This window comes from Uloborus diversus, chromosome 10 (genome assembly GCF_026930045.1).
Source record: "Uloborus diversus isolate 005 chromosome 10, Udiv.v.3.1, whole genome shotgun sequence".
NCBI lineage: Eukaryota > Metazoa > Arthropoda > Arachnida > Araneae > Uloboridae > Uloborus > Uloborus diversus.
In genome coordinates this window covers 66,948,526-66,964,085 of record NC_072740.1, presented here as the reverse complement: position 1 = coordinate 66,964,085, position 15,560 = coordinate 66,948,526, and the positions used below count along the sequence as shown (strand labels likewise).

Sequence of the window (15,560 nt, the reverse complement as noted above, 5' to 3'; positions counted from 1 at the left end):
GTTAAGTTACCGACCCAACATTTTGTCGTAACTGAATACGGAAATATATATTTTTTAAATATCCTTTTAAAAGGACCACACTCCCTAAAAGTATCATTCGATTGTTAGCAATGGGTCTGAAATAGCGTCAACAATCCTTAAAAAGCACCACTGAAATTAGGACTGCAGTTCCAAAATAAGGTAACAAAAAGTCCTCTTAACCATATGTAGAAAAATGAAGGCATTTTCAAACAAACTAAAGAAACATAGAAACGTGTAGGAATTAATTTTTAAACTTTTTTAATTTAAATTTTGGTGCAAGTCAAAACATTTTAATTTGCATAGTTGGAAGCAAAGCAAAGCTAAAATTATAAAATAAATAAATGAAACCAAACATCACTTTAGGATCGATCAAATCTTAGTAATTGCGTTACGTAATTTAAGAAGACTCATCATTATTTTTGTCATGGTTTATTTTTTGTTTTATATTTTTTATATGTATTTCATTTTTGTATTCCAATTTAGTACAAAGCGCGTCTCCCATTAACCTGCAACACCTATATTTTTGCAACCGTTAGTCATTACATATGCTTCAATTTTCAAAAGTTGTCAAAATAAGATGCAAAGTTAAGATATTAGAGTTTGGAAGTGAAAAAAGAAACTGAAAATGCGAAGTATAACATTTTAGATGGCCCCAAGGTCTCCAAAGTTATATTTGGAGGAAAAACAAGCATAAAAGAACAATACTAACACAAAAGATTGGCGACCGAAATTCAAGGAGAGGGAAATATTCACCATTGAAAGTAATACCAACAAAAAAAATGTTAAACCTTTGCAATAAAAACTCATAATTATTCGAGTTCAAAATTATAAGACATCGGGCTGAGAATGAGATAGGAACATATTGCCCTTCCAGAAAAACAACAAAAATGGTAATAATTGAAGCATAAAAGTACACAATTTTCTATTATCTATCCAATTATAACACATCTATTGAAAAATAAAAGAAAATGTTGTACTATGATGCTTAAAAATGCAATACAACAGCTCCTTCAATCTGGGGGGGGGGGGGAATCAAGTTTATTAAGTCGCTATATAGCCCCTTAAAACCCCGAATGTAATGTGGTATTAATCACAAAACGTTGCGATTCTGATATATTGGTCACATTAATGTCAAATTTTTGGGGTCGAATTATTTTTTGTATTTGTGATTTCCCAAACTATAACGTTAAGGAGAAGGGCACCATATAACAAGTTAAATTTCGTATTTATTTTCGTTTAAACATTAATTATATTAACTAAACATCTTATTCTGATCATTTTTTTCCAAATTGAACTTAGTATTTGGGACTAACAGTTGCAAAAGTAGAGGCCTTGCAAGTTAAACGGCGCCATGCTATAAAATAAAGTCGAAATATATAGAAAAATTGGAAGTCCAATTAGCACTAGTTTTGAACCATACACATATTTTTCTACCATGGAACTTGAATGCAATCTACCAATAAAATATTTTTTTTTTTTTTTTGTCTACATAACTCTCCATGGAGAAAGTTTTAAGCAATACTTACTTGTAAAGAACGATACATTCTCATGCGTTATATCTGCAACTAAAGAGTGGTAGAAATATTTTTGACACCGGTGCTAAAATTAAAATAATATGCAGCTTTCATTTTTTTACACATGGCCAATTATCCGAGTTTGTTTTTATTAAATTACGTTTAGTGCTTGGTCTTGTTATGTCCACATGTTAAGCTTTTTTCCTCTCTTTTTTAGAGAAAATTTTTGCCATCTATTCAGTTATCCAGTTGAAAAGGCGAAATATTTCTTCTACTACAGTGTGCTGAACCCATTGTTCCCTTAACCTGATTATATAAGCAAACAAACTAAGGACAAATTTCCTGTAACCGGAAGTTTTTCGGCTGGAATATATTTTGCTTTTCCTCACAAAAGGTTGTGAAGAAATGTGTCTTTATTCCTGGAAAATAAGTTTCAAAAGTTGAAGAATTGATTTTTAAAAGCACAAATAAAATCAAGGCCCTGGTTCTTTCATTTTTACATGGGAAGTTCCAGTGAAAAATTTTTAATATACACATTTATTCGTCTCTGTTGATTTTCTCAAATTTTAGCCCTTAAAGCGTCAGTTCCTGCAGCTGAATCAAACATAGGGATCAAAATTTCTACAAAAATCTATGTATGTGTATATTTTAGAAGAAATTAGCGAAGTTTGTATCCGAAAATATTATTTAAAGACAGGTACACGAACGCAACGTTTACGTTACGTTATTTAAACGTCTATATTAATTTTTCGTTCATTGTGCATACATATTTTTTCTCCGCTATTTTTTAATATCCTTAAATTATGATTGGGCCAGTTTCAGTTCTAATTAAGATACTTTTCACGGAATAAAAACACAAATGCTGCACAATTAACACAAATACATTTTTTTAATAACATGTCATGCTCTAAAAAGCATTTGTTTCGAAAATGAAAAAAAAAAAAAAAATCCTAAGCTTATTTCTATCTCATTCTATCTCAACGTTGTTTCTGTTATACGTTTCAAGTAATGAGTTGTTTGCGGCCATAAATTACGTATAATGTAAAAGAAAGAAAAATTGTACCTATTTAAAAATGTCCTGCAAAATTTTAAAACATTTTTATGTTTTGCTTTCTTTTTTTTTTTTTTGTCAGTATTGATCGATAAAACATAGCATCCGTGCTATGCAAAGTTAAATGTCACTGAAATATATTTCGTAATCACATCCAGTGTTTTTCAGCACAAACACTATTGCACAAAAAACATATGCTGCATATAACAAGCAAACTTTAATTTGCAGTTTTAGTTCAAAGATTTGCTTCCAACTAATCTAAATTTCCCTCTCTGTCGTTTGTTTTAGTACAAACTAGTGGCATCCGCACGGCTTTGCTCGTAATAGAAAAATTAAAAGGTCGTTTGGTTCGCCTGTATATTTACAAATAATGTATGGGGAATTTTCTCGCCAATTGGCTTGTACCCACGGTACAGTTCCACTTTATGATAATTTTGTATCTCGCCAATTGGCATGTGCCCATGTTACGGTTCCACGTTACGATAATTTCGTAATTTATGATATTTTTTTCTTAAAATTGGAATAGAAAAAGAACCACATCGAATTTTCAAAAAATCGCTTCGAGGTGCACACCCCCATGCTACAAACTAACTTTCTGCCAAATTTCATGAAAATCGGCCGAACGGTCTAGGCGCTATGCGCGTCACAGACGTCCTACAGACATACTCCGGACAGAGAGACTTTCAGCTTTATTATTAGTAAAGATTACAGAAATTAACCAATAAATTAACGTTTTAGTTTTCAAGTTTCAAAACGCAATACAATGTATTTGTGGTAGAGGATTGCTTCTTGTATGTGTTTTGTTTCAATTTAAAAGTAAGTGAAATATGCTTTCCTTTTGCTGATTTATCAAAACATAAAATAAATAAATGAATAAATAAAGAGCGGTTAGTTCCCAATGCAACATCATTTCGTATTATTCATCTGGAAAAACAAAGCAAGCTAACCGAGGCTGGTGATGTAAATGGTGATTCTTCCGTCAATGGCACCCATATGCAAAATTTTAAGGGGGGCTCAGATATTTTCCCCATGGTTTAGCAGGATCTTTTCCCCATAGAAACCGGTTTACAGATTAGAGTTATAAAAATTTGACATTTTTAATAAGTTATTCATTAATGGCTGGAGAAGAAATGTTTTTACATGTTTGCAGGGAAAAAACTACTAAAAGCAAGGAAATTCTCATTTCAAGGGGGGGGGGCTTGAGCCCCAACTTGCCCCCCCCCATATGGGCGCATTTGTCTTCCATCATACAACAAATGATACGTAAAGGACATGCTTAAGACAGACCGATTAAGTTCTGAATTGAAAAAAAAAAACTCTATTACGTATTCATGACAGTGTCAAATAGTGGGATTTGTCAAACCTTATCCTCATATATAAAAAAGCGAATGCACTGATCGAGTAACGGAACTGACGTCACCAACAATGAATTTCGCGCCACGTCATGATAATTTGATAATATTTTTTTGTTAATGTTTGACGTGGAGGGAAATGCGTTCTTTTGACGAGGCTTGATCCGGTAACTTAACTGTTTTATTGGTAAGACTCTCGTTTTAGGAGAATAAAGAACCGAAAAAATGGTTAAAAATAACAGCCCTTTACTGGAGTTTAAAGTTAATGAACTGGAGTTGGGATTAAAATGTCAACTATCAAAATATCACCAAGCAGGCAACTGCTTCCTTCAAATGTAGACGCAATTTTCACCGTCAAACCTTGACGGGCGACGTTCTAGTAATTAAAAATCCTACATCCCCCCCGCAAAATTTATTTAAATGAAGTTAAAAAATAAAAAAAAAAATAAAAGCAGCTAAGTCCGCATGAAGCGCTATATGGGGGGTGCACCAGGATTACTCAGTCCACCTTTTGATTTATTTGAGGTCACTGGAAGTGTTTTACATTTTAGTCTACTTCTCTGGGAATTTAGTATTTCAAGTATCATTTAACACTTTATCAGTTAAAAAATTTAACAGCGGCATTTAAGGTTAAAATTTGAGTGTGTGTCAAAAAATTATGATCGAATTAAATTTTTATGTAGAAAATCACAATAAAAATATTTTAAATACAAAAGAGTTCGAGATTTGAAAGATGGGGATGTTAAATGCAAAAAAAAAAAAAAAAAAAAAACCACACACACACACACACACACACAAATCAAGGAAGAAAAGCTTTATCACTTGATTATATAAGTCAGTAGGAAGTATAAGTACCAAAAGGGATGTAAGTGCCCCCCCCCCCCTCCAAAAAAATTAAAAAAGAAAGAGATAACCTGTACAAATGGTAGGAAAACCTCTCCCCTGGGCGTTGGTAAAAGTGTTAGAGGCAGTAGCTCTGGCAGGTTCTGCTATACAGCATCATTTTGAAAAAAACAAATCAATGAAAGCCTGCCTAGAATCTTCAAATGCTTTTTTTTTTTCAAACTTAATAAAGTCAACTTACATCCCTTTGCTTCTCACTGCAACATATGTAATACTTTTTAATTTGAAATAAAAAATGTGTCAGTAAATTAATAACATACATTTTAAGAAAAACTTTAAAACGCAACAAAAATAATTTTTTTTAGCATTTATCGTTGAATCTTGTATACAAGTAGAGGTTTTGGCATCAGGAAACAAGTTGTAAGGTAATTCTAGGTGAAAATAGCATTGTTTAAAACGTTTTATACCATGTTATATCAAAGAAGTGAGTCAAAAATCCTCAAAACATCAAAGAAAATGATCTTCAATTTTTTTTTTATCTGTAATTACTTTTTATACATACCCATTAATCTCGGTTTCTATTTTTCGTTTGATATAATATTTCGTTGAAATTTTTAATAAAATGTCGGTACCGAAAAACACTAAAGAATGTCACACTGTGGCGTTGCAAGCGAAGGTTTCATATTTGAGTGTCAATCGGCCTGAATTGACACCCGTCTCAGCTCATGTTGACGATCATCCAGTTGTTGAAAGTGACACTTCCATGAAATTGTATTTTGAAATAAAGCTTATAAGTGATTTTTTTTCTCCTCTGAAAGCTGTTTTAAACGCTGAGAAGATTAGGGAAGCAAACTATATTTCCCAATGTAAAATTAAAAGCAATTTTCCTCGATTAAAATTTAAAAAAAAGGAAAAAAAAAAAAACATAAGAGTATGGGGTAATCTGGACTTTAAAAATATAAACCAAGTTTATCTAAGAATGGTTTTAAAAATAAATCTTAGTGTGATCACTTTTTTAATATTTAATAACGAATACTATTATCGTTCTGACGTAGATTTTGGCTTATCTATATATCTTGATATTTTAGCTGTTCTTTATTACATTTTTAGTGTTCTTCCAAAAAAAAAAAAAAAATAGAAGAGCTTCAAACTTGACTTTAAAATCAAAATTTAAACAAACAACCACGCATTCGTTTAAATAAATTAATAGCTCAAAAACCAGCTGTTATGTCAAGCACATGTATTACTGAACAAATATATTCAACCATTTCAAAAGTTAAAAACGAATTTGTTTAGAGCCTAGTATGCCAGGTTAAGTGAAGTTGGTTTTATCGACAATGACTCGAAAATGCAATCCTTATTAAAATGCTTATTTCACTAAACCATTCAGTTAAGTTAAAAATAACTTGATGTAAAAAGTTGCCGAATAGGTTGGTGAAAAATTAAAATGGCACTATTGCTAATACTGTGGTTGTTTCATAAATTTGTATGTATCCCAACAATATATTCCAACAATATATTTTAATCATATAAGTATAATTTTGGTACATAATACATCAAATGTTAAAAATCTAAGAACAGCTGAAAATTTCACAAAAACAGTTTTAGCAAGTGAGGGAAATGTACACTGCTCGACATTGAAAATGCAACACCAAGAAGGAGTGGTCAGAAAGTGATAAAATTTGGAAAAAAGACAGAAACAGCAAGGAAAATTAAATGATCTTAATTTCAAAATGATAGGCAGACTACAGAGCGAGAACGGCGTCAGCTCAGTAGGCTGAAGGACCACCGCGGACAGCGATACACGAAGAAACACGTCTAGGCATAAAGTCAATAAGAGTGCGGATGGTGTCCGGAGGGATGGCTCTCCATTCCCTTTCAACCATTTGCCACAGTTCGTCTTCTGAACGACGCAGGGACAGAGTCTGCAAACGGCGTCCAATAACATCCCACACATGTTCGATTGGTGACAGGTCAGGAGAGTATGGTGGCCAGGGAAGCGTCTGTGTGCCCTGGAGAGCATGTAGGCAATGCGAGCACTGTGTGGTCGGACGTTATCCTGCTGAAAAATTGCATTAATTAACCCTTGTAAGTAAGGGATTGCGACTGGCCGCAGCACATTATCGAAGTATCGTTGGGTCGTCATAGTGCCCTGAATACAAGCTAGAGGTGATATGGAATTGCACGTAGCTGCGCTGCAAATCATTATGCCACGTTGTCGTGCGGTGGGACGTTCCACAGTTACTGCCGGATTAGATCTGTTACCACGTCGACGCCACACACGTATGCGGCGACTATCACTGAATAAACAGAAGCTGGATTCATCTGAGAACACGACATTTCGCCATTCTGTCATCCACGTCGCTCTAGTCCGGCACCGTACTAAACGTTGCTGTCTATGTTGTGCGGTCAATGGCAGTCTTTTTAGCGGAAGCCGTGATTACAGACCACGTGCGACCAAACGACGGGAAATGGTTCTGGTTGACACGGGAACATTCAGGATTTCTTGCACCTGCTGCAGAACTGAGGAACAAGTGACATGTGGGCCTGCTACAGCTTGTCGGTGGATGCGTCGATCCACGCGTTCTGACGTCACTCTGGCTGCCCCTGCACCCCTCAATCTTGCCACATTTCGTTGGTCCAACCATCTTCGGCACAGCCAATGCACCCTGCTCGCATCCATGTGGGTATCAGCTGCGATTTGACATACGGACCAACCTCCCCTTCTCAGTCCGATCAACATATCCCTTTGTAAAATCGTCTATCTGCTAGAAGTGCCTTCGTTGACGGCGGCCCGGCATTCTCTCGTGTTACACGTATCCTCCAAAGACAAAAACAAAATTTCTTCGATAATTCTCCAGTCAGAAATAACGACACAAATATTGCCCATTCTACAAGTTCCTTCCCTTATATCTTACTTCACGTGCGTCGGAGAGCTGCGCATTTCACATCAGTTACATAACTCAGTGATATACGTCTACTCTAAAATTTGGATAAATTTCTGAACGCTCCTTCTTGGTGTTGCATTTTCAGTGTCGAGCAGTGTATGAATAAAATCCTTTCTGAATAAGAACTCATTGCAGAAAGCAAACTTTTTTTAAACATAATGAATGATGAATATAAAAAGGATTCCATAATGAATGAGAAAAGATGATACTAAAAACCATATACAATTATAATTATGCTGGATATTTTAGCCTGAAACAAGCTAATATTTAATATTTTTCAATTTCTGAACAACATTTAACAGTGTGGGGGCATCATGGAGATTGATAGTTCCCTCAGAAAAAAATAGGAACTTATTTTTTGTTTAGATGTGCTTGTTTTGAAATTGAATACTGTTTTTGTATACTTCGTGTGCCAGACTACACTACATTTTCCATTGTATTTAGCACGGGAGTTTTCCCGCTAGTCATGTCCCAGTCTTCGAAGTTTGAGAGACGTGTACTGAGACGTTATCCTGCTGGAAAAAAACTATTCCCACTCATAATTAACGATGGTTCGGTTAAAATATTATTGCCCAGAGCATCAATATTACTCTTAGAACTCATTTCGTCTCACACAAGAGCTATTAGAGTAGTTTCGTCCGTTGTGAGCTATACGACAATCACTGAGACACGTCCAAATGTAGGGGTGACGTTTGTTCCTAGGGTCCCTTTATTTTCACTGCAAAAAACATAGCAACTGAATCATTTGAAAGTAAAAAAAGTATTCCTACGGTACTACATTAGCCATGACTTCATTGATTATCCGTATTAATACCGAAAATAGCAGATTTTCTCAAATTAAAAATTAAGAAAAAACAATTAAGTATAAAAATTAGGTTTCAAACCGGAATGAATAGGGAGATAACCATATATGATTTTTTAAAAAAAATAACAATATCAGCAAACAGCATTTGTTTTTTACATATCTTTATCAGTTATTCATATTTATAATGTAAGAACTAATTACAAAATTCAGCTCTGTACGTTGGCATTTTGCTAACTTTATGACAACATTTTCAACAAAAGAACGACATAATAAAAATGATCGAAACATAATGTAACTACGTTTTCCCAAGTACAACACTAGATGATTTCATATTAAATATCTTCCACTGAAAAATTAGCATTAAGGGGACACTTATAAAAAAATGGGGGGGGGGGAGGGGACTTTCTCGTCTTAAATTCTGAAAAAAACTGTGCACTAAAGTTAAAGGAGACGTTTTTGACTCGCGCAAAAATAGAAAAGATATTCAGCAAAAGGTGTTCTTCACACTGTATTGTACAGTTTTCTCTTCTACAATTCCAAACGTTTCTCCTCCAGGATTTTTAATAGCTACAAAAATAGCAATAAGTGTTTTTACTCACCCAAGTGAATTATGAAATTTAGAGATCAATAAATTGGGGTTCTAGCTAAATGATGACCGCAAATACAGATTCCCCTACCCTTTGAGGAAATTCCTTTTTCTTGAAGAAGTTCATTCCAGAAGCAGCGAAAACCATCTGGCTCACACAAATGAAATTTTGCTCACTAAAAATGTAGCATATCCACTTTTACTCACAGTAATACGTTATTTAGTAAGCTCCTCCATCAGTATCTTTTGATTTTTTTAAGAGAGACAGTCGTGTTATTCATTTGCTGTAACGAACCTTTTTTTCCCCTTTCTTTTTGTATAACAGTTCAAACACCTTACCGTTAGTTGAACGCATGTTAAATTTCTGTCGATGTTTGCCTTTTGGAAAAGCTTGATGAAATTATCTTTAGTTCCCCACTCACAGCAACATAAGATAGAATCTCTCTAAGTCTTTGTCGTCCGTATTTAAAACCATAACTTAAAGTTATCGATCAATTCAGTTTTGTAGTAATTTGACAAGCAGCAAATCCTGCAGTTTTGAAATCTACAACGTTCCTTGTCTCAAAGTCTGAAATTTAATTCACTGTAAAAACAGTCCTGAATGAAAACTTAGCCTTAAAATATTATGTCAGATTTTGTATGTCCAAAAAACATTTAACCCTAAATAGTATGTGTTTAGCTGCGAAAATATTCAATTTTACAGCACAATATCTAGGATAAAGTTTCAAGGAAAGTATGAAGCTAATTTTCAGCCAACAGTGAAGCCAAGAAATTCGTCTGCAACTTCAGATCTAAGCCGAAACATTAGCACGGTTCTGGAAGAGTTGCTGATGAACTATGACAATCGACAAAGACCAGACCACGGAGGTAAACTTTCATAATGTTTCTTTAGAAAAAAAAAAGATGAGGTTTTTTTTTTAATGCATTGCTCCAGCTCTTTAGTTTCAATGAATTATTTTCAAAAAACCGCACCACTCTTAGTTTATTTAATCCTTCAAATTAAGCAATTCGTAGTGTAACTCAAATACGTATATATTTTTTAATAAGGTAAAATACTAAAGAGTGACAATGTCCTAGAAAAGTGTATACACTTTTTGAATGTTTATAACGACTACAATTTGTGTTCGTCTTTCAAGTTTGATGGCTTAAAAGTTAGACATAACTTTGATAATGAAACTCCGCTCTTAAGTGCTATTGGAAGTACATGAGTTAAGTACAAAAATATTTAAGAAAAGAGTTTCTACAAGATGCCCTTCTGAAACTCACAATTATTTGTTTGCTAAACATGTTTAAGGAAGAAGGAACTTAAGAATGTCGATGTGAACCATTTCGGCTGAATACGATCAACCCCACACGAGAAACGCCCAAAAGTTTTATCCCTAGATTTGTACACAATCTTAATGACGATGATTATGAATAGAAAATTAAAATGTCTGACTAGTACTGTGCAAAATTTGCAAAGAATGATCACTTCCCATATTCCACCCCTACAGTGCTTGGACTTGAATACTTACAGCACATAACTTGCTACAGTCAGTAAATGGAAAGCATCAAGTGCCCACATACAAATTACGGTGATTATAAAGGACTTTTATTTCATTGGTCAGCGTCATCAGCTGTGCCTTAACCACAATAGCCTGCATTTTGAACAATTTCACTAAATAGCTGTTTCCTACATAATTTCACTTTGTTTTTGTACTGTAAAGTTTTCTGTAATGTACTTAACAATTGTTTGCATTAGAGCCATTCAAGTAGGGCTTACATTTTTTGAGGCTACTCTTGTAATGGCATGCTTATGGCTAGCATGTCTTTTGCCGGAAAAATTATCGTGGTTTTTTTTTTTTCTTCTTTAATATAACACCTTTCAGATATTTTCTAACAGAAACTTCATTTCGTCCCTCACAGCAAACTTCGATATTTGAAGAACAGATAAATTTCTACCTTAGTTAGCTCAGGCTGAAAATTATTTAATTAGCAGTATCCGCTTGCTGAAGCTCGTGCTGAGAGTTCCAAAGAATATCGTATACATGCATGTATCGTATACAGCACGTCCGTAGTTAACCTGCATGACCTTTTTCTCATTCACCAATTAGTTTCAGATGCATACTTCTAAAATGCAAAAATGGTCGAAATAAAATGTAAAATTACGATATCAAAATTTTGATTGAAAAAAAAAATGTTTGTTGAAAGAAAGCGAAATTAAATTTTTAAATGATCGTCATATCGTAGTATTTTTTTAAATAGGATTCACAAGTATACAAAGCGATTTGAACGCAAAAAATCACATTAGTACGACTAATAGTTTCCGAGACATGAAACACGGCGCTTTATGACATAAACCATTTTATACCCGCGCTCATTTAGATTTTCAGGGACCATACGTGTATATCGGCTGAATACATTTTGTTCCCTAGTTGTATAAGATTTTGTTGCACTTTTTTTTATATTATTATTTTAGTCTAACTCTTTCTTTTATTTTTTAAAAGCAATGAAAAGGATAAATCTATACAGTCATCTCTCAATGACTCGAAGTCTCGAGGAATCAATTAAAACCTTCAAGTAATCGGCAGTTCGAGTTATCAGAAGTTCCACTATAAGCTTTCCCCAGACTAAACTTTTTCAGAAATAGTGCATAATAGATTGACTATAAGACATTGTTTGGATAAAATTAATCAAAAATACTACAAAAAAATATTTTTACAGAAAATACATTTTTTAAGATACTTGGGAAAAGAAGGCTTTCGATTGCTTACATTTTTATGGTATCTTAAAAAGTTCATAAACAAAATTCAACGTATCCAGAGTTTTAGATGTTTCCGGCACCAAAGTAAAATATTTGCAAAACCTGATACTTGCTGATTAGTTCGAGGCGATTAAGATTCTTTTTGACAATATGCACAAGTAGACTCTCTACAAATTACTCGCGCAATCGCTTAGCAGAACAAAGTAACATGTAACGCTTCGTGAACACGTAGTAACATTTTCCTCTATATTCAAGAAATATTTAATTTTCGCAAGTTCACATCTACAAAGATTTCAAAATAATTCCTTTCGCTGGTCACTTTAGCTTCATTATCATTGATATTTATGAAACCACAGCTCATACATAAAACATTTTTTAGCTATTGCTTCTGTCAAAGGTCCGATTTCTTAACTTCAGTTCGCATTGCTTTTAAACGTCTTTGGGAAATTCCATAGAAAACGGTCATTTTTTCCCGCACGTGACGCCTCATGTATTTTATTCAAAGTAATAGTTTAAAATATTAGAGAGAGAAAAATGTCTGATTAACAAATTTAGAACTTATGTGTGATTTCTTATGCAATACACTTCGTCTTCACCCTTTAATGTTTAATGAAATATATGAACCATTACGTTCGAGACAAAAGGATGAATTTTTCGTGGAATTTAACATTTTTGTCCTAAAAGCTCCATTATTTGACTGTTTAAGAAAATAAAAGCTATTTTTTTTTTTTCAATTTTTGGTAAAATTTTAATATTTTTAAAGATTAGCTAGCTGTTACTCAATGAAATTTAAGGTCGTCAACCACGGCAAAAAGTAGCCCAACTGGCTAGTTTTCAAGCAATCTTGAAACGTTTGTGCGAATTGAGAAACACTATTGGAAAGAAGATACCTTATATATTTATACAAGCTCATAAGCAAAGCAATGTGTTGAAGAAAAAATAAACTTGTTCCTTTTTTTTTTATGTCTCAAACTTGCTCACAAAATGAAAACGAAATTTTCGTACAAACTTTAGTTAAGAGGAATATATATTCGAGATAACGATACAATTTTGTATTGGAAACACTATTTTTTTTTTTTTGGACCGAATAAAATATTCGATATAAAGAAAACTTAGAGACATAAGACTTCAAGCTATCGAGAGTCAACTGTGTTTGCTTTTTGCTTTAGTATTTGCCGTTATCGATGCTCTTCTAATAATTTGATATGCTTCCATCTCATTTTCAGCGCATCTTCTCACAGTTTTGAACTGAAAATTTTTCTTGAACTTTGAACGCAACTGTCTTGAAAATTTTTTGCTTCTATTGTTTTGTATGCTTGTGATTTTAATGTGAAGAGTTTAAGACCAAATAAAAATTTAAAAATTTAGAGCTCGTATGATTTCACGTTTTTTTTTTCTCTTAAAAGTTGTAATATTTTAACTCAGAATCTTGTTTTGAAAAAAGTATGCATGTAGAACTAGCCATATACTACGTATCGTAGAATGTAGAACTAGCTACATATCATAATAAAATAATGATTATGTAGGTTTCTAGTGGACATGTGTTGTCGATAATTCCCTTAGAGCGTCAATAAATTCTATTTATAAATTTCTCATAAACTTTTATATCAAAGGAACCTGCCTCTTTACGGCCATTTTAGAAAAATGTAATAATGCTTCCTTTCTACGCTTCTTTTGTTAGAATCAGTAAACCGCAAATATACCCCGGGGAATCAAAAAGAAATGGCAGTATTCCATTCTTATCAACAAATTTCTTGAATATCTAAAAAACAAAGTAGACGAACCCACTTTTAATGTGCAAGTGTTTATGTTTTGAGCATGTGTTCCTTCAAAGCAGTGCTGTATACTAGGGTGGGTCGATTTTGACTTTTTTTTTCGAAATCAAAAACGCCTGTGGTGGGAAAAGTTGTGTATTGGCATCAAATGCTCGCATAAAAAAATTTTTGGAAATCAAAATATATTTAGATCCCCCGCCAGCCCCTTAAAGTTTGGCCAAATATGCAAAAATTGACATTTTTTAATTTTTTTTTTTTTTTTTCAAAAATCTTATGTATAATATTTTTAATCGCCTGTGGTGGGAAAAGTTGCTTACTGACATCTAATGCTCACATAAATTTTTTTTTTGGTAATCAAAATATATTTAGATCCCTCACCAGTCCCTTGAAATTTCACCAAATATGGAAAAATTGACATTTATTTGTTATTTTTTAAATTTCTCATGTTTGATTTTTTTAATCACCCGTTGTGAAATGATTGCCTAGTACGATTCTTCACTCATAAGTAATAATAATAATAATATTCAAGCTCCGCTCAACCGGTGAAATTTGGAATATTTTCATAATTTTTAAAATTTTGAAGTTTTAAAGCAAATATTTTATTCAACACTTTTTTAAAAAAATTTAAGCATTTTTTTATACTTTATTTTTCTATAATAACACTATAGAATTCTTTAGCATTAAAACATAGGTATAAAAGATTAAAGTACCAGAATTCGTCGTCGCAGTTTTACAGCAGCTCTTCGCTCATTTTCCCGAAGTATTAGGGGAAAATGACTAAGAATTCACCTCGGAGTTTTTTGCAATAAAGAAGTTTTACACCTTATACATTGCTTTATTCTCAAATTTTGGCATCAATTTTCGGGAAGCCAATGTTGTACGTATAAAGCCATCATGGTGTGTTGCTCCACAAACAGATAAAGATGCTTCTGTCACCAACCTGACTGTTCTTTCTACCGCTTGTGTATGACATGGTCAACTCCACAACTCACTTTCAATAACGTCACCCGTTTCAGCTACTTTCTCAAGTTCCGCATTGGGTATATGTTTGGTGAGTGGAGGGTTTTTAAGGACACAATTTTTGCCAATTTATCAATTCTGTATGGTCTTTTGCTTGAAAATTTAGAGGTGGAATGACAAAATCACGAACAGTTTCATTAGTAAGAATTCGGGCCTTCAGGATTGTTCTGTAGCCTAATTTCCTTACTGAGGATCGCGTACTGTTGATCATGGCTATCAGCAAGTTTTCTGGATGACCAAAAAAACCATTTCTTTATATAACAGGGTCAACTACTGATTTCAGATCATCGCTAAGATATCTTGAGTAGTGGATAACTTCCCAAAGATGCTGTGCACCGGCTGTGCATGAAGGCTCAGTTTTTATCAAAAACCAAACTTTTGCATACACTTTTATAATGTATTCCATATATAGTCCCTATTTCCAGCGATGACTCTTTTGTACCAACATACAAACGAAGTACTCTGTTTGCTGTTGTAAGCCACCTAACATGAAATAGCTTTCCTGGTGATTTGGTGGACAGTAATGTTGAACAATTTCCTGAACATATTGCTTGACATATTTGATACCAGTATTTTTGGTCAGTGCCAAGTCCGTCTGTATCAACTGTTGACAAATCAAAAGCGATTTTTTTAAAGTTGACAATTGGTAGCTGCTTACATGTGCCAAGAAGCTTCCCTATAGGACCATTATATGTAAAAGGACCTGTAGTGCTTCCATCAAGATGCCGTAACAGATAGCATAAAGGTAGCTCATTGGCGTGCAATTGACATATGAGCCACTGCAACGGTCTTTTTAAATGCAGCTCAAACAGTCTTATTACACCACCTTTCACACTAGTATTGACTGCTGATCCTACCGCAATTAAATCCACAGTAGATACTTGGGTTGTTTTTAAATCGTC

The 15,560-nt window shown here is 33.6% G+C and overlaps 1 protein-coding gene across 2 annotated transcripts in view; it reads left to right on the top strand.

Moving 5' to 3' along the window:
* Nucleotides 1-15,560, top strand: part of LOC129231276 (gamma-aminobutyric acid receptor alpha-like) — a 91,890-nt gene that overhangs the window by 52,934 nt on the left and 23,396 nt on the right. For both annotated transcript variants that reach the window (XM_054865561.1, XM_054865559.1), the window contains exon 3: nucleotides 9,824-9,987. In XM_054865561.1, coding sequence (XP_054721536.1) covers nucleotides 9,824-9,987 — 164 coding nt within the window. The remainder of the gene's footprint in view (nucleotides 1-9,823; nucleotides 9,988-15,560) is intronic.